Raw genomic sequence first — 20,913 nt, forward strand, 5'->3', positions numbered from 1 at the left:
TGGAATCCTGATGATGTTGTGTGTTTAAACTTCCTTGCAGCTTGGAGTTTCTTTACTTACAAAGTTTATGTTTGGTCTCAGTAACTGGCCTTGGGGGCATTTGAAAACAAAACTGCTTGTTGGAAAAGTAGCAATGTGAAACTTGACAATGCATGCAGAGTGTTGCAAGACCAAGTGTTTGACTACTACATTAGCAATCACTTTAATTTCGGACCATATTCTGTATAAATTGGTTTGTGTAATATAAAACAAACATTTCTAAAGACACAATTTATTGTGCTTAGAACTTTTAGAAGAGAAGATAATTCTTAAATCTGCTTATATTCCATTATGACCAATTCCCATGGATGGCCATTATGTAACAATTCTATCATTTCTTAGAACTCCAATCTGAGTGCTCAAAATTTGTCCCTGAAAGAGTTTCATATTGTTATCTTAATAAAAGAAACCAGAAGTTAATGTTTTCCTGAATACATAATTTATTCATGTGTATGTATGTCTGTGTGTGTGTCTTGACCCTTTTATTTATGTTTTACTTTGAGATGTACCTATGACCAGTTGCATCTTAATTTCATTTTTGTTTTGTTTTCCTCTCATGTTTGTGCTGGGTGGAAGTAGTTTGTATTTTCACTTTTCCCATGTTTGGGGAAAAGAAAGGTGTCTTCTCTTTTATATTTGGTTTAGGATTTTTGTTGTAACTTTTTAATCAAGAGAATACTAAAGAGGTTGTCGTTAATTCTCCAGTGTTTAAGGTCACAAGTCAAATTCATGTCTAAGTCTCAAGCCATTTCTCATTTAGGTACTTTCAGGGGAAAATAGGTTGAATTAAACCTTAATAGAAGGAAATTGCATACAAAAAAGATCTGATGTGTGAGGTAGCCCTACTTCCTAATGTCACAGATTTTCTTGAGCTTATTTTGACCAGACTGAGAGAACAAAGTGCAGAATGAAAATGTCTAGATATATGATTCAAATAATGTATTTAAGTAAAGATTTAAGTTATTTCTTCTATTTGCCAAACAAAGAAGGCCTGCTATTAATTGGATACTTAAAAGGCAAATTTGTGCTCCTTCTAATCACATTTCCAGAAATGTGCTAGATTTTTTGTAAGTGATCACTGACACCAATCATAGATATTTTAGGATGAGAGAATGTAGGTTTTACTCATCATTTCAGGTACACGTTAGAGCATAATGTTGAGTGAGGACAAGATTTTTTTCAGAATACTAGACTCAGTTACAGAGGGTAATCCAAGGCATCATTATAGGTAAGTTGGGAGAAGATGATTTTGGAAATTACACAATTTCAGCCTATGGTTTCTGTTAGTAGTTTTATTCATTCATTCATTCATTCATTTATTTTCAAAGATTTTATTTCTTTCCAGAGGGAGGAGAGGAGAGGGAGAAAGAGAGGGAGAGAAACATCGCTCTGTTGCCTTTTGCAGGTCCCCAACCAGGGACCTGGTTGCCAGCCCAGGCGTGTGCTCTCACCCGGAAACGAACAGGCAACATTTTGGTTTGCAGGACAACCCACTGAGCCACACCAGTCAGGGCTGTCGCTGGTATGGTTTAGTGGGAAGGTAATTCCCACTGGCATCCAGGGCCCTATCTAAGTAGGTAAATGAATCCGGGCAGGTAGAATTAAGTAAAGCCTTGCTGTTGTCTCCATTACCTTGATATTTTAAGTTGACTTACCTAAATAATTAACTCATTTTTTTTTCACTTTGCCAGGGAGGACCAAGCCTTATTGCATCAATAAATTTAATCTGGCAATGCCTTTGAGTCGTCATAAATTATGATCCAAATATAGGAGATTCAAGTATATTTGAATTATTTTATGAAATAATTTTATTTCAAGGGAGCCATAATTCTCATTCTCTGCAAACTATCATACTTCTCGACATTTTTCATCAAAAGCTCCTCATTACTTTGACCACAACCTTGGCTCATTTTTATCTCCAGGTCTCAACAGATCATTTTGCTAAGGAGCTAAAACATAGCACATTGGTATTCTATTGCATCTCAGTTCTTTCTTGAGAATAAATTGATGCTAGAAAGCGTTTTATGTCAGTTAAGTCATTCAAACCTATCTTGCCTTGTTAGATGACTTCTTTCAGTTTCTGGAGCTCACCTTAGAACCGCATAGCTTGGCACAAGGGTGCAACAATGAATTTCACTGTTCTAGATTCTGAAGTTTTTAGTTATGAATCTTTGTTCTGCTGACCAAGAGGAGAAGGTGAATGGAGGACTTACTATATTTTAGGTTATTGCTTTATTCTGTATTGCTTTAATACACTGAACCATTTTGAATGGCATCTTCTAATTGATTTAGCAAGGAGTAGTGCAGGCATTCTCTTTTCTAGGATAATGTAGAGGGGCAGTTTGCTCAGGAGGGAACCCCTAGGAACTCTTGTATCATTGATACTGATCATTCTGATTACAAAAGAGGTAGAGGAACAGTTTGGAGGAAGATAATCTAAAACTTTGAAATAACTTTTCTGCTCATTTTGGCCTTGGCTTTAATTTAGTGACTGTGTAGATGAAGACTGGAGGGTGCAAATAATGATACGGGAGTTGGCAATGAGGGCTTCCTTGGGTAAAAAGAGCACAAACTCCAATAGAATTTATTTATATTTCCTGTTGGAAAATACAGAGTGATGGCAAGCTTGTAACATCTTTTTAAGACTAAAAATCGTTGCACTTAAACTTTTTTTAATCCAGAAACCCTTGGAACTGGATTATTAAAAAGGTAAAATGAGAGATACTCAGTGCTTAGTCTAATTGATTAGTCCAGGTGATTTTGATGACGGTGCATATGGATTTACACTGTTTATATTTTTAAAAGAACAACTAAAGGAAACAAAATGTGACTTTAAACTTTGAATAGTTGCAGGTCTTAGTCTTAAAATTATCTATCTATATGTACGTATATATTATACATATTTACCCACTTAGAGATACATTAAAACAAAACAAGGTTCTACTATGCCTAAATATTTTTTAGGGTTTTTTTTTGGTTGTTATTCAAATGCACTGATTGATTAAGGATGGGAAAGTTCTGGCTTTCATGCATTATCAGAGTATACATAAAATATGATTAGAGCATTTAGATTAGCAAAAAATTAATAACTATCTTAATTTGACTCAGAAGTCAAAACTGGATAATTCTCTTGGTTCCCAGCTCTTGTCCATGTCTTTATAGGGAAGTTGGAAATGTTTCACTTTTAACTACTTATTTGTTTCTCACCCCAGAAGGTATTGGTTTTTAAAAATTTGCCCATGGCTATTTTATTTTGTATGGGAGCATCTCTCAGAAGAACAGACCCTTTATTGCCTTTAGATTGGGTCTTAGTTCCACTGCCATGAATATGGGCAGATGGCTTAATCCCCCAGTTGTGGAAGAGGGGAAGTGATAGGGGCCAAACTTAGGTAAGATGATGCTCCAAAAATCACTGTGGAAACTTAAAGAATTGGAGGATTTTTTTAAGTGTAGCATTTTAAAATGTGGAGGGAAGAAGACATTAAATTTGAGTACCTGCTAAATGCTGTCACTTTTGTCAGGCACTTTACATGTGTATTAGCTCCTTTTATCCTCTGATTGTAGGCATTTTGGTCTTCATTTCACAAGTAAGAAACTGATATCTAATGTTCAACTCTAGAAAATGGTGGCACCTGGGTTTGAATTCAAATCTCATTCTAAACCTTATGATATTTCCTCTGCTATCTATGTTATCAAATATTTTATAAAATATTTGCTAGAATGTAGACTTATCTCTAGTAACCTGAAATGCAGGTTGGAAGTTAGGTTTTGAGACACTTTTGGAGGGCAGCTCTACTAGCTGATAAAGGGACTGCAAATATGCTTTTGCTGATACCTACAGACTTCTGGCTCCCATAAACCATAGGGCTATGCTTTTGGAGATCATAAGACATCCAAAAGTTTTCTTATTTGTTAAATGAAGGAGCTGGATTAAATGCTTGCTAAAGTCTTACCCAGAAGTCCTACAAAGTTGTAGAATTCTGATAGCAAGAGGGAAACAACACATACACGTGACAAAAACAGCAGTGTTTCCTTTTTTTCCTTCCTTCCCCCTTCAACAAACATGTAGTGAGCATATCTTGTGTACCAGGCAAAGCACTGTTTCCAAATTCAAGAGTTATGTTTGCTAGATGAATTTCCTTTCTTAATTATTTTTTTAAAGTGCAGAGTGCATTTAAAAGTCTAGAGTACTAGAACTTCTTAGAGGAAGAAATAATTACAGTTCCCATTTGACATTCCCCCCAGCCCTCATGAACTTTCTCCTAAGCATGTTATAAAATTGAAGATACGGTTCTGAATCTAAACTTTAAAAAAATATCATGTGTGAAGACAAGTAAGGAAGAAACATCACTTTTAACAAGGTACAATAATGATAGCTGCATATATTAGTATAACAGTGCTGGTCATAGTCTGAAATTTCAATTCTTGGAAATGTGGAATTTCCATCCCTCTACCCAACCTCTACCCCCCAGATAAGCAGCAAATACTTTGAATGAATTTTTGTCTCATTTATACATGGGTTTGCAGTATAGAACCAAATTCCACTCTGGCAAAGGACAAATAAATATACACCTCCATGGTTATTGCATATGTTGACATATTAAAAGAAGCCCCCAAAATGTTTTGTTTGTCTTCTATTGAAAAATAATATCCTGAAGATCATTAAATACAGGGGAAAAATTACTAAGTAAAAACCCTAAATCTATGCTGGTTTATAAACTAAAATCCTAACTTGTTTTGCAGCCTTTGTGAAGTTTGATCAGAGTGATTAAATAATGTGGGTTTTAAAGAACAATGAAAACCTCCCAGATCGACGCCACACAGCACAGCTAATGTGTTTCTTCTAGATGTAGCCTCAGAAGAGGGTTTCAGTTTACATGAAACACGGGCCTGAAGATCTTAGAGCAAGGTTGCTTTTAACAAATCCAAGTGACAGTTGTGATATTTTGCCCTTTAGTTAATGGTGAGAATTTTGTTTTTGAGTAGGCTTTTTGTAAATGAGATGCTCATTTTAAAATCCTCTTATTTGTAAGACTCTCTCTCTCTTTGAGATATTTGCTTTTTCTGACTTTGAAATTCAGTGAAACCTTTTTAGAAAACAACGCTCTCTTCAACAGAATTTAGATGCACCCTGAAACAGCCACTGTGCAGAGAGAGCCTGGTGTAGCTTTGCTAGTCCTTAAGGTGAATAGCCTCCTCCACTCAACTCCACCTCTCATCGCCATGCCTGCTAGGAAGGATTTCTATCTTCCATGTTGGTATAATTTACTACTGGGTAAATTATGCTCCCAAAGACCAAATCAGACACTGCTTCTGTATTAGGGAATTCTTTACTTGTATAACTCACTATGTACTAGCCAAAGGGTTTCTTAAAAGCTTCATTCTAAAGGTGACGGGTGTAATGGAATATTTGCATGGACTGAATCTTCTGTGAGATTGGACTAACCTAAAGGAAAACTTTCCCTTTAAGAGTTCCATCTTATTCAGAGGGAGAGAACATTTCTTGAGCACTTCATTTGTGGTGGGCACTTCACTCCTCAGAGGAGATGTTATCTCCATTTCACCTGTGAATTCAAATTGGGGGTTTCAGGGACCAGCCCAGAGTTCTAAAGCTAAAATGTCAGAGCAGGGATTTGAATCTGAGCTTTCCAAGGTGGAGTCTGTGTTCCTCGTAAGATAGCTCCCTTTCTCCCTGAGACAACACTCAGCAAGAGCGTATGATTCACTGGACCCCCCTGGCTTTCCCTTAATCTATTTCATACCCTTATGACTGACATTAAGACAGTGCCACTAACCCCTGACAATAAGGGATTCCTTTGTGGAGCTGCTGAAAAGTAGCAAACCACCATTCAGAGGGCCCAATCTGATGGTCAAATAGACAAAGGCTTCACCAGGTTTCCTTCTGTTTTGGGAAATTGGCTGAATAAGTGAGGATTTTAGTTAACTAAAATACCTCCCTGTGGTAGTAAATGCCTGGGGAAAGGCAGCAGCAGCACTGTTGGGAATGTAGGAGCTAGTCCTTAGAGCCCAGGAGACCTGGGTTCAAATCCCAGATCTGCCATTTATCAGCGTTGGGTGTGACCTTGAGTTATTTACCTCTCCTGGCTAAAATCTAGTTGCTCATTTGCAAAAGAAGAGGGAAAATAACTACCTTGTAAAACTTTGTAAGGATTAAAATAACATACGAATGATTTAGCCCTTTGCCTGGGGTATTTTAGATGCTAAATAAATGTGATCTGACATTATAATTATTCAGTGTTTGGATTAATTCATGGGACCTGTTAGATACTGGTGCCAGGCCAGGAGCATATTATTTGGTGAGAAATCTTGTAGCTTATTTTGTCTGCTGCTTTCTTTCTATCGCTCTTTCTATCTATCTATGTATCAACCTAATCTAATCTATCATCTGTCTCCATCTGTTTTTACTGGAAGATTCAAGAGAGAAAGAGGAGATTCTCATTTGGCAGTGTAGACAATTATGAGAGGTAACTTTAGTATCATTGTATGAAGTACCTACTGGTTGCTACCCCAGGTAGTGAAAGTGAAATCCAAAACAAGTTATACTGACTCAGATTACCTACATTTTTGCGTTTATATAGCCTTGGGATGATCCTCATATACAGAAGTGTATGTATTAAGTTTTCTTTATTGTGTTTTTATAGACGGAGTATGTCATGTGTGTGTAAGCGGTGATAAACAGGGAAATTTCTTAATGGCAATGTTAAATTTAGATTCAAAAGGGAAAAAATAACCATGATACCAAAAAAATCTTCTATGAAGCACAGCAATGAAATAGATTCTCAAGGTGATTAGGTCTGTGTTGAGTGTGGAATTATAGTTAATGTACATGTTTATTATTTTTAATATCCATAGTTTTCATTTCAGGGACAAATCCTGGTGATTTTTCCAGTTATTTTCCCTCTGTTTTAGGTGAACTGATTGATTTTTAGGAAGGAACAGGGAATTAACTATGCAGAAATATGCAAATGTGTTTAATCCGAATTTTATGTCTTATTTACATTTATACTTGTTTTTAACTAACAGGGTAGGTAGAAGTGCTTTGTAAAATGTAAAGCAATATATCAGTATTAATTTTTGTAACGTTAGTGATGTGGAAAGGATGTCATCACTTAAGAAACATTAATTTTCTAAAATACTTTAATTATGGCTATGCGGAAATAATTTTTTATTATGGGTAGAAATAAAAGAAACTCACTCCAGGGGAGTCTTTTAGGGTGAGGCTTTTATAGAAATCTATTTACATCATACAATGAAGAAGACAGAAGAAGAATCAAACGTGAAGATGAACCTAAAAAGAGGAGATTGTTAAAACAATCTTAATACCACCTCTGCAAATCAGAACATGCTTACTTGAAATGTGTCCCTTGGTGCAGCACTTATAAATAATGTCAGGTAGGAAACCATATGACTTCCTTTTTCATTTTGCAGAAAGCAGAAGCCACTGGAGAAAAACGGCCAAGAGGCCGACCTAGGAAATGGGTGAGTAGTAAGATATAATTTCTCTTTTTTCCTAATAAAAAGTTTCTTTTTATTTAAATGAAACTTAGCTTTATTTTGTCAATTACATGAATTTCTAATTTTTGGTTCCATGAATCTTTGAAAGGGTTAAGGCGAGTGAAAGATTATCACCACCCTTACCATTAGGCTCCATGAGTTTACCCAGAACACTTTTCTTTCCTGGGAGTGACTCCTTTTTCTATCTCTTATCAATATGAAAAGAGTCTCCACTCTTTCTTCAAGTGGGGTAACAATGAGATGACTTGTTCAGTGGGTTACGTAACTAAGGTTAAAGGCTATTATGAAACCTTAGAAGCTGATTACAAATGGTGATAAAGTGCAGATGAAATGTGTTTGAGATAACTTTTTAACGTTTTTTTTCTCTTTTTTTCTTTTTTGTTTCCTTTGTGGCTTTGCCCTAGACACATCTCATTTTCTAGGTGGTTGTGTTTTATCCCCCCACGTTGGCTTTGTTAAGAAACCAGGTTTTAATTTCCAGTTTTTCTTGCTTCCCTTAGTCATTCTCACATCCTGACAGTATCACCAGTGGCTTCCATGCAAGTGCGCTTGACCCTATGGGCAGACAGATCTCTTTGAGGCCAGAAATTCAGTGACCACTTAAGAGCTTTGCTCATTTTACCACTTGATCTTGTTCCGTTTGCTGCTGCTCTGCCATGCTCTTTTTGGTCTGTCTCTCCCACTCACAGAAGAGAAAAATCTTAGCAATGAATAAAACCATTTCTCAAGGAAAAGAAAAGCATCCTCTATACCCAGTATCATCTGTGATGGGATCTTTGCCTTTCCTATTCTCTCTTCCTTGGTTTATGCTTTCTGCTTCATCCTTTAAAAGTTTATTTGTTGCTGTACTGGATTATATTTTCCTGCTAGTTTACCATTTCTTCATCTGAAGTTCTCCATCACTTTTTATTTATACCCGGGTATTGCCTTTCATTTAATTTATTCATCTTGTATTTTTTTCCCCTCTGCTCAACATGTGTTAGGATTAGATTTCTCAGCACAAGCAAATGGGGTTGATCTTTAGATTAAGCACATCTCAGTGTTACAGTGTAACCTTAAAGTAAGAGCATTTCATTCAACATTCTGGTCAATAAATGAATTCTCTCCAAATCTACCCACCAGGTGGTGATCATCTATCTAGACTATGTCTGACTACCTTACGAATATTAGGGAACTTGCTACTTCTTAAGCCTGCCTCTTCTTTCCTGGAAAGTTCTGGACATTAGAAAATTCTTCCATCTGACTCGCTTCTGTTCACTGTCCCTAGCCTCTCTTTTGGGAATATACAGCATAATTGTTTTCATTTTCACTCATGATAGCCCTTCATATATTTGAAGACAATTAACATATACCCTTTTTTCTCTTTGCTGGTTTGAACATCTTCAGTCCTTTCATTTTTTTCTCCCCTAAATAAATATTCTTGTGACTCTTCTGAGTATGCTTGATTTTTAGTCTTATGAAATATGTTGCCCAGAATTCAGTGTTACGTTTTAGGTGTGGGCTCCACAATCAATGGATTTATCATCTCCCTTGTACACAGGGTTCTAGCTACCTGTTACTGATTAATCCACCACCCCCAAAGTTAATAATGTAAAAACAAGCCATTTTGTTATGCCCATGGATTCTTTGGATCAGGAATATGGGCTGGCCACAGTAGAAAGGCTTGCCTCTGCTTCAGGATGTCTACAGTCTCAGCTGGGAGGACTCAAGCAGTAGAGGGTGATTCCAGGGCTGAGAGTCTAGAATCTGGAGGCTTCCTCACTCACAGATCTGGTGCTTTTGTAGGATTGACTTGAAGTCCGGATGCCTCTGGGAGTGCCTGGAGCACCCACACACGTGGCCTACCGGCCCTGTGGTCTCAGGGTAGGTTGTCAGCCTTCTGACACACACTCAGGCCTGCTGGAGAGAGTGTTCTGACTAGTGAGGAGGAAGCTGCGAGGTCTTTTTTGACTTTGTCTCGGACATCAAAAAGTGCTACTTGCACTATACCCTAATGAGCACTCTGTTGACTAAGTTGGTATTGGCATACATAGTAAATATAGGGCTGCCATTTTCAAGCATCAGAACTTTGATAGGATATCCTATTCCATTGAACTAATCAATAAGAAAGATCTGTATAAACTTTCTAATAGGTATCATATTAGAAAATAGATAAGTTCTTTGAAGTCATGAAATTAATTTTGCTGAAATGAAATGAAATAAATTACAAGAAAACACAATGCACATTAACCAGCATGACACCTATCAAGTGTCTTCTTTTGAGATATAATCAGCATATACCATTGTATAAGTTTAAGGAATACAATATGTTGATTGGATACATTTTATACATATTGCAAAATAAGTACCACAGTCACATTAGTTAATACCCCCATCACCTCACCTAATTATCATTTCCTTCTTTTGTGGTACATGTAAGATCTATTTGCTTAACTTTCAAATGAGTAATACAGTATTGTTAACTACAATCACCATGACAGATCCCCGGAACTTACCCTATAACTGGAAGTTTGTACCTGTTGACCAATATCTCCTCATTTCCCCACCCACCAGCCTCTGTGGCTCTGCAGCTGGCCACTGAATTAATTACAGCCTCTCTTAGCACTTTGAGACTCCTACAGTTTACACCCATTTGTCTTTATACCTTGATTTCCTGCTACTCTTCCTCACACAACTGATATTTCAGCCAACCTGAAATGAAATACGGCTTAATTACAGTAACTATGTTATTTTTTCTCAATGGATTCTTGTTCAGTTGGTGGAGATACTGATTCCAGGCAACTGATCTTCCTGCTGGGTAAGGAGCCCATGCAAGGCATCTACCACAGAACCTTGTCTTTCTGAGAATAATTGGGTCATCCTCATTGACTCTCATGGTTTCTAATTTTTACTGGCTGTCAGAATGGAAAATGTTATGTAGTAAATTGTTACAAGCCCCTGCTTGGTTCCCCAAAGAAGAGTTGTTCTACTCAGAAGAGGAAATAAAAGGAAATTGTGTATTTTTTCTAGACAGCGTGTTTCCTCTTTGCTTGTATATATTCTGTTGGGTAGAATATGCAGCCAGTCACAGCAAGGCATCCAGTTTAATGGCATTCTTTACTGGGAAGTTTGTACTAAAGAAATAGATTATTGAATTTTCCATAGGAAATGGGTTTGTACTTTATAGTAAGTTCAGTTCTTTCCAACAATGTCATTCACTGATTTCCTTTATCAGAGAGATATTTTTCAATTGACTGGATTTACTAAGTACATAGCCCTAAAAGCTAAATTGCTTCCCTGTTATTCTTCTGGGTTGTTTTGTTTGAAGTTCTTTAGATTTAAAAAACATGTCTTGTAAATTTGATAGTGCCATGTAATAGGCCTAGAAAAACATATCTACAGTGTGACCCTCTCATCTGATGGATTGGGATCCATAATTGATAGGTTATTCAAAGGTTGATTAAAATTGTATAGATGTAGGAGAGAAAATTGTGCCAGTCTTGCTACTTCAGGGGATGGAGGGTTGGCTAATCCAGTGAGGACATTAACTAGATTTTGGTTAAGAGCACTTCTGTTTAGGTTATTACCCTTTGTCTGAATTAGATTTTAGATCTGTTATTTTTAATGAGTTAGTCTGGACCTCACGGGTTGTTTTTTTTTTTCTTTTTCTTTTGGAAGTGAGGAGAGAGAAGGAGGACCTAACTTTCCTCTTGGTCTTAATAATTGAACTCAGGTCTGGATTTAGATGGCCTGTGTTCAAATTCTGGCCCTTCACTTTATTGTGTAAGCTTGAACAAATTATATGACCTTTTAAAGGCCCAGTTTTCTCATCTTTAAAAAGTGGTAAGAGCAGTACTTTTCCCATAGAGCTGTTTTGAGGATTAAATAAGATAGATAATGGATGCAAAAGGCTTAATAAAAAGGCATGGTACATAGTAAGTGCTCAAAAATTATGCCAAACTCCACTATACACTTTCATGTAGATATCACTGACATCCTAAACTCCAATTACTTATAGCTACCAATAGTTACACATGGAGTGAGGTAACAGTTATGCATCAAACTAACCAAGTACCTTGGTGGTATCATTATGTCTTCAATATATCTATGTTGAATATAATCAAGTTTAATAATTGCTAATAAATAATATAAAAGTACACTGTAAATCTATTTACAGTTAAGGGGAACATTTTGAATTATGGTTTATAAGCCTTCTAGTTGTGGAGGTTTGGTGTCTTGTGATGTTTATCAGTTTGAAAAGTAGTATTTCTGCTCTTTTCCTCATTATGCACATGAGATGTTCTGGTTTCTCAGAAACTATATAGAGTTCCATTGCTCAGGCCTTCTTCTCTTCTTCCAATTGAATCTAGACATTTAATATTTGCACTTCTCAGTATTTGCCTAGGAAAGGAGCTTGTCACATATCTGATTTAGTGATGGAAAATATTTGGAAAATTTTAGAGAGTGGAGCTAAGGCTCAAGGCTACAATGAAATAATAAAGATGTTAACCTCATGTATGAAATGCTCTATCCAGATGTTGCTTAGTGAAGCAACTAGTGCTTCTGGAGGAAAAGAAGTGAGGACAAAATAATAAAGAATAAATCAATGGGAAAAAGATGTTTTTAGGTGTTTTGTTTTCAGAATGTCTTTTTAAGAAAGGAAATTAACAACAAGAGGGAAATACACTCCAATATGAATTAATGGCTTTTAAAGAAAAAGAAAAAACCATTCTGGAGATACTGAGCTTGACCTAGGAATTGACCCAAGGACCAGATGCTGAAGCTTAAGTTCAATTGGTCACTAGGAACTTACTAACAAAGCCCAGCTGTTTTCTGGGGTCGTTGATCCTCTTTATTCGGTGTTGGGGTGTGTGCGGTAGTACGTCAATTTAAAAATATGCATTCCAGGCCATCTCTTTCTGGGGACAGTTGTCTTATTAAAGAGCCTGTGATACACAGGAAAGTGATGTAATTTCATTTTGTTAGTCAAACATATGAGGATTCTAGATAGGCAACAAGGGCTTTTTGTTTTTCCAAGTTCGTAGAAATCTAGAAACTTAAGTGATGATTTGAAAATCAAGTAAGGGAACTAAATCAGAATTAAAACCTATTATAGCTAGAATGATTGAAACACTGGATTTCTTCAAAAGATCCCAGCCATTAATGTTTTGAGGAACCCGGAAATCTAATGCTGATGTTAAAACCCTAGGTCTTCTTTTCCATTACTTTTTCCCTCCAGATATTTGTTACTTTTTAAAAAACTTTCAGCCATCTGTAATTTATCACTTTCCTTGTTTAAACTGACATAGAACTTCAGTGTTCAGAAAGGACTAAAATAATATCTTATATGGCAGATAATTGTGACTTTTTACTGGGCTCTGAGGGAAAGAAATGACTTTAATTTCACATTAAAAACTCTGCTAATGGAGAGTATGAAGGCAAAATCATTTCCCCTTAGAAACTTATAATAATAATGGTCATCCAGTTCAGTTTTGGTATGGCCAATTCCTGCCAGATCTTGACCATTATGGATTATAAGGACATTGACCTGAGGGTTTACCCTTTAAGTGACCCTGCCACAGTACCACAGTAGCCATGCGGTCTTACCTAAACCGTTATCAAGAAAGAGCATGTTTTTTCCCCCACTTGTGGTTGAATGGCAAATTATAGACAGGACGTGGTTCAGATAAGTGTTCTGTTTCTCTATTAAAAAAAGAATCAGATTGATTGAGTCCTGGCCAAGAGAGTTATCTCAATTGCATTCTAAGTATATGACAAGTATTATAGAAGTCAGCGCCTTCTTGCCTATTTCGTATGACAGTAAGTGTGTTTAAGCCTTTATCTATACTACCATATGCACATTTACCTATGCTTACCCAAATCTGAAGTATTTGTGGCAAATATTTCTAAAATATTGGATACCCTCATGTCCTATGTAAATAAAATTAATATATCACATACATATTTTAACCAGGCAAGATAAACTATTACTCCATATTTAAGAGGACATTTTTATTCTGTTTTTAAGAATGGAATATGCTTTTGTTTTTAAATCAAAAGAATTTTTTATTCCAAATTCCTCAATATTTGACACAAATAATTAACAGTTTTTGGCAAAATTTCAGTCCCATGGGATTTAATGAAGCCTATCTCTACTCCCAACTAAAATAAGGACCTCTGTGTTTTAATGAGCTGAGTACCTTTGGGCAGATTGCTTAATTTACCCACGCTTTTTCTCCTGTTTAAGTGTCTGACAGGAATGTTCTGTCTGTAACTAATGGCTGTCAAGCATTTAGGGTTGTAAAACACAAAAACCTTTATTGCTACAACCAGCTCTATTATCCAGGGACTGATTATTGGGTTTGTAGATGATCCAGCCTCCTGTCCCCTTCTTAGCTTTGTTTCCCTTGCTTCCACCTGCTGCCTGCCCTTCGGCCATTTCACTGCTCATTAGCGCCTCCGCCAGCTGGGGGCAGGCCCGGGAGCAGGGTGTCAACTCTGGTAAAAGGTTTGAGGGGAAAGAGGCTGAGAGTAATGGCAGACAGAAGGTTTTCATATTATCTACCAATGTGATACAGCCAAGCTCTCCCTAAACCCTGTCCTCAAGAGTAATACAGTGCAGCCAGGACACTGAAATTTGATTTTCATTCATTATTTATTCATTTTTATAATAAGTGTGATTTGAGAAGATAAAATGTCTTTTTCAGAATGTTATAGGATGCAAAATCTCAGGATTGGTGAGTAGCTGCAGAGTAAGTGTGGTTTAGCAAGTCCTTGCCCTCTATTCAAACTCAAAAGAATCTCACAGGTTTTCTCTTGTATTAGACTCAGGTTGTGGAATGATAGTTCTTTAAATTCAGGCAAAGGAAGGTTACCTTATGATGCTGAAAGAGTCAAGAGTCCTATTTGGGTGTTGAAAGATCATATAACTCTAGCAGTATGACCAAGGGAAGTTCATGTTATCACTTTGTCCAATGATTTCACTGCATTAACCCAGAAAATTCACTTGAGTGTCTGTTTGAACATAGTGTGTGCAGAAGGCTCAGCATGGAAGATGAACAACACAGATGTAGAAGAAATTGCTTGAACACTTCTTTGTTCACGTCTTTGCTTCTCTCTTGCTTGGCTGAACCCCATAGACCCTAGTGCTCAAATTGCGAAGCCCTTTGCTTTTGTGATTTTCTATTTGCCTGCAGGTGTTGCTAAAGTCTTCTGACAGTGCTGTAGATCAAGCCCTGTGTTAGGTCCCGGGGATATATAGAGGCCAACAAGATCGGTGCGGGCTGCCTGTGGAGCGCTTGCAGCCTTGGGATCTGAGAAGAAAAATCGGATGCCAGCCCATTAGATCATTGCTGTGTGCTCTGGATGTTTTGAGGTTAAATTAAATTCCAGTTTTCAAGTATTTTTGAACTGTTTAGAATTTAATAGTCCTTCTGTACAAGCAATGATACTACTTTCCAAATCCTAGTAACACTATCATTATTTGCATTTAGCTGTATATAATTAATGAATTTGTTGTACCAGTGGGCCTGAGATTACATTTTCTCATTATCACCATAGCAGGCATCCAGGCAAGTAGCAAAGGTATAGATATTCAATTTATCGAAATTCGTGAGTCAAATTTAATCTGGTTAAGAAAAGCTTAAAAAGATAAGTATTTAAGTATCATATATTAAAGTGTCAGCTCCAAAAAGAGGAGGTGACTGGGAATCAGAAAGACTAGGATAATTCTGTTGAGCCACTACCTCAACATAAATTAATCTTATTTTTTCTCTGTTCATTATGAATATAAATTATCAACTAACTTTAAAATCACTAGGTGTTAAAGCAACAAATTATATAGACACTTTAGTATTTCTGAATAGTGATACCCCTTGTATTGAAAATGAGCTCTTTAAGGGTAGAAGGCATATCATACTTGTTTTTTTAGTCTCAGCACCTATAGGACATCGGAGGGAGTTCAGCAAAGTGATTAAGAGCTCAGACGGGTTTAGTTATCAGCTTAACAAGGCAACTTGCTTATTGTCACCAACTTCAGTCTCCCTGTGTGTAAAACAAAGGGTAATAATAGTTTTCATTTCATAGGATTATTTTGTAAGAACGAAATGACAAGTCATCAAAAAACTTTATTCAACATGTAGCAAGCACTCAATAGATCATAGTTGTTGATGTTAGTATAATTCCAGGCTCATAGCAGGATTTAATAAATGTTTGGCGAATGGAATAGTATTTCTGTAGCACGTATAAAATGTGGTCCTTGACTTTTTGTTTTCTGGTAGTGACTATGGATTTGAATTGCATTTTTTGGCTTTGATTTTTAATCTGATGATTTGTATTTCTAAAGAAGATGCACAAGGGTTAAAAGTACAATCTGCGGGCATCAAAGCAGTGTTTGTAATAATTTTGAATTTTAGCTTACATCTTTCCACTTCAGAAGTAAGCTGTGAGCCACTATCACCCAGGCCGACTTTGAATGCCTTGCCCTATATTAATGTTTCCATTCCCTCACTCCTGCAAATAGCATTCTGCTGTCCAAAATAGACTCTAGTGCTCTACCTTAAAAGAATTTTTGTCACAGCTTTGGATCATCAGAGAAATAGAAGAGAGCCTTGTTGGCACAAAATAATTTTCTAAGGTAGCTTCTAATTTTTTTCTACTAAAAATTAGTACACCACATTTTAACACCACATTTTAATTGCCTGTCTTCCATTTCTTTTACACCTACTTTTAGTACTAACCTGGAAATAAAGACAGGAGGAAAATCAGTTAATAACTATTGTTTCTTTGACTTCCTTCAAGGGCATTCGGAAGCTCTTCGAGTCATGCCGAAAACAGCAGGGTACACAAGTAAGGGTTCATTGAGGAAAAAATCTAATATCCTAGGTTTCTATCCCTACAGGAATAACGACTTCACAGTCAGAATAACACAGGTAGCAATATCACATAATTTAGAAGTTAAAACATTAACATTACCAATAAAGGAGGTGAAGATCTGCCAAGTTTCCAGACAATCCGAATAGTTTTAGTCTTGAGGGAGCACCCTATCACAGGAATTACCGAAGCCCGGAGAGGTGAGAGAATTATCCTTTGGAAGACCAAGGAATCCTAAGATTATAGCTGATAGTGTTCGATAAAATACCATGTGTTTTGCAGTATTTTATCATTTTCTGTTCCAAATGATTCTGATGTCAGAAAAGGCATATATCAGAAGCTCATTCTGGAGTAGGATTTTCTTATTATAGAATCTCAGTCCTTACATTTTATTTCTTACTATTATTCTATCAGGTGGTCCAATTTTAATGTTCTTTAAATTCTTTATTGGAAATTAGTGAAGCATTTGCAGCCCTGGGCCCACTCTCAGTGGATAGATCCAGGGTCGAGTTGGAGTGTATGAGCGTGACCATCTCTGGTCTCCTGTTCTCTTAAGAGAGTGACATTCAGCAAGTAGTAATGTTTATGATACTGGGCGTGTACCTTATGAGTTTAATGGAAGAAATGAAAAGGTGATGCGTGATAATGCTGTCCATCCTATACTGTTTTTATTTTCCTGTGCTCTTATTAAGTTTTAAATTTCTCTTTTAGGAGTAAATAAAGTTTGGTTTTTTACATCCTTTATTCCTTTTTCTTTGGACCGTATATTTCCTGTACACATAGGACGAAAATGTCTTCATCCCCATCCCCAATTCTCCTCCTCATAACTCCTTTCAGGGCAGTGGTACAGAGTTTAATGATGCTCTGTTTGGATTGGCCATTTGGAGTGCTCATTTGCAAGCCTTCAAACCAAAGCAATGGTGGGTTGTGTGTTTTTATTTGGTAATAAATATTCTTTTTCCAGTGATAGCCTACTTTTTTGGTGGACATTAACATTTATCAGTAAACCAGCTAGGCTTATTATTTTGCACATTGCTTTGTACCCTGTTTAGGCAGTTGATGAGATACATAAAATCATTTAAAATCTATAATTTAATGTCAGTATAATGGTGACTTTTTCTAATACACAGTCTTAATCTTCTTTTACTATGAAATCACTAATCTCAGTGAATATCAGTCGGGCTCCCTTTTCAATAGTTAGCACATGCTGGAGCAAAACAAAATCTTGCATTGTTGAAACCTCTTAGTGGTTCCTTAGTATTCACAGGGAACTGACTCATGCCATACTGAATGGTACCACATTTTTCTGCTGTGATAAGGCAAGTGGACTTATGTACATTGTGAGATTAATAGTATGATCAATGTGCAGAGATTGTATAGTGTGAGATGCTTGGCCATACATAGTGACGGTATAAAGACTTCCCTTGTGACTTTGTTTAAAAAAAAAAAAGAAAGTTTTCTGCCCAGGGTCATTATAATGTGGTATGTATTCAGCATTACTATTTGTGTTTTTGTTAAATAACTGTGTTACAATTAAAATTTAGACTTCTCTCCCCGACCCAATTTGGGAAGCTGACATTTTATATCCATAGGCAAACACAACTTTTAAAATTTGTGTGAAAATTTACATGCCATGTTTTATGGTTTTATGTTTTTATGAATTTTTTGAGTCTGAGAAAATGTTTAGATTGATTTTTATATAGTTTTGAATGTATTTTTAGTGGAGAAATTTACTTATATAAAAGTACCCTTAAGTATCATAAGGAAATCTATATGTCTAGGGAGGAAATTAGATTTGTACCTTTAGTAATGGTGTGACAGGAGGGTCTTAGTACATTCAACCTAAATTTCTCCGTATATACGGTTTTCAGTCCATTTCTTCTTATCTTATTCTTAATGGTGATAAGAGAACATCTGGGATGTCCCTTTTCAAAATAAATCTTCTTCCCTGGGGTAGTGTACAGTGTACACGCTTTGGGTCCTAACAGATCTGGGTTTGAGTCTGAGCCTTATCACTTACTAGTTTTAGGCCATTATTATCTCTCTGAGCCTAAATGTATTCTTTTGTAAAATGAGGCTCATAATTTTTCCTTTGCAGTTTTAGCTTCAGAGTCCTTTTTTTAGTAAATGCTCAAAACATGGTACCTTATATCACTATTGCTTAAATCTGTGAGAATTTATTATCAGCTTTTCATTTTCCATAATAACATTTCCAGATCTTTCTGACTTGTGTCCTGTTTTTCTAATCCACTAAAAATGGTTCTAAATGAGATTTTGGATGCTGTTGTAGATGGAACACTAGGTTTGCAATAAAAGGCCTATCTGACTTACTTTCTAAGTTAATGAGTTTCTTGTATATGACCTTGGACAAGTCACTTAACATCCTTGACCCTGTTTACTCATGTATAAAATGGGGAAAATAATTATCCTATCTTCTGTGCCTTTCTCTCTGGGTTGTAGTGAGGATACCGTAAGAAAGTAATTTATAAGCCACGAAGCACTCTATAGTCATAAGGTGATAGCAGTAAATATAATCAGCAGTTAAAATTTAATACTTTACAGTAGGGTTAATGAAATTGGTCTCGTTATTTATATGACTTTTAAAATGTCGGTCACCATCTTCTACCTCACCCTTGTCCTACATGACAGTTATGAGGCATTTACTCTTTTTAAAATTTCCATTTTCATCTGCTCTTGTGGTTGGAAGGCTAAAACTGACAACTTCCAGATGTATGACAGACACATATTAAAACAATTCCAACATTAAAGGTATTGAGTTTGTGTGCAAAGAGTGCATCAATAGCAAAGTTAGGTGAGATTAAGAGAGGGCCAGGTGGTCTAAGTGGGCACTGAGAGGTAAAGGGACCCAGGAGAGGTAGATGAGCAAAGAGATCTCTCCAATGATGGACAGTAATGGAGAGGATTGTAGACCTGCATTTCCTAAGACAGTCACTGGCAAGTTCCAAACAGAGGCATGGCCATGGTCAAAACATATCTGAATGAGAAGGGAACTTCGGGGCACTGCGGATTACTTAGAGAGGAGATGACCTTGGAGGCCGCAGTGGTCCCAGGCAGTAGAGGACAGTGGCTGACCAATATGTGGGGAGGCGAGAATGTGGTATTGGAGAAGACCAGTGGTAGAGCTGAGTGTTGCGGCTGTGTGAGCTGAACCAGGAGGACTGTTCCAAAGTGCTAAAATACGGCGGGGGTGGGGGGTGGGGGATAAAGTAGAGTGAATATAGTCATGTTTAAGAGACTCTTTACATGTGCTGTTGGTCTTAGTTTTTAACTCTATTGGATGTTATTAGAGTTTGTAGACGTAAGAAGCTTTTCCACATATTCGTACTGTATTTTGTTGTTTTGTTGCCTCAATTCTTTTTGGTTTCATGTTTAATTTTGGGGCTGAAAGTACTTAAGTTTGAGTAGTGGAGAGTAGAATTTGGTTAAATATCCCTGTTGATAACTTTATATATTTTTATATTCTAATAAAACTATCCGTAATGACCCCACTGTCCATTTGGGATTTGTGGATGCCGCTTTCCTGAGGCCCTTTGCTCCATGGCTGTCTGCGACCTTAGCCGTTGAATCATGTAATCGTTTTTGGCCTCCTGAGTCAGTGATTCTGAGTGCGCAGAGTGGTAGTGTGATGTCATGTCTGGGGCATGAGCCTGTCCCCTCACCACAGATGGGCCCCACCCTTCCCGGTCTAGGCAGCTCAGTACACAGTGCGTGGCCCATAGTGGGTACTCAATAAATTTAGTTGCTTTTCCCGTCTCTCTCTGGTTCTCAGATGGGAATATCCAGATTCAAGAACATCACCATAAGACTTGGTTCCCCAGTTAAAATCCACAGCGAAAGCCGAGGCAGATGTGTGGGGAAGGAGTTCTGGACCCTTTCTTGAGTCTAGCAAAGATGATTGCACTGGGTTTACAGCTAGGCTTCCTGTGCTCATGAATCATATCTCTTATGGGACTGATGGGTTTTGACATGATGCATTATTGATAAGCCATGTGTAATATTGTGACGTTTGAAAGTGTTCAGCATAAAAAGTAGCTTATGGTGGTATGTATTTTGAGATACTTTGTATCACTTTGTATTCTACCAAGATTGTCTGGATTTTATTGACCCCCTACCCCCCAAAAAAATAGTCAAGAGGGAGGTCCTCTGCATTATCTCCAAATTCCTAGTTAGGAAAATATTCAACTATTGATAGTCTTATAAATTTATTTTTTTAAGTAAGTGTCTTTCTTGCCTTTTCTCTTTTTCCTTTAACCCAAATTCCAACAAATATATTATCTTTTTTAAAAATTCAAATAAGTGCAGATTCACATGCAGTTGTAAAAAATTATGCTGAAAAATCTCTTGTACGCTTTGCCCAGTTTCCCCTCAATGGTGGCATTTTAAAAAACTATGTAGGACAGTCTCTCAAGTGGCGTACAATGTGAATACAATCCACCCATCATCTTCAGATTTTCCCACTGTTGTGTG

The 20,913-nt window shown here is 36.8% G+C and overlaps 1 protein-coding gene across 1 annotated transcript in view; it reads left to right on the forward strand.

The window, feature by feature from the left end:
• The window catches only part of HMGA2 (high mobility group AT-hook 2), a 114,968-nt gene that overhangs the window by 5,232 nt on the left and 88,823 nt on the right, over window positions 1-20,913 (forward strand). The window contains exon 3 of the mRNA XM_054580230.1: window positions 7,489-7,539. Within this exon, the coding sequence (XP_054436205.1) occupies window positions 7,489-7,539 (51 nt within the window). The remainder of the gene's footprint in view (window positions 1-7,488; window positions 7,540-20,913) is intronic.

This window comes from Pteronotus mesoamericanus, unplaced genomic scaffold (genome assembly GCF_021234165.1).
Source record: "Pteronotus mesoamericanus isolate MK-2021 breed Mesoamerican mustached bat unplaced genomic scaffold, CSHL_Meso_final contig_56, whole genome shotgun sequence".
NCBI lineage: Eukaryota > Metazoa > Chordata > Mammalia > Chiroptera > Mormoopidae > Pteronotus > Pteronotus mesoamericanus.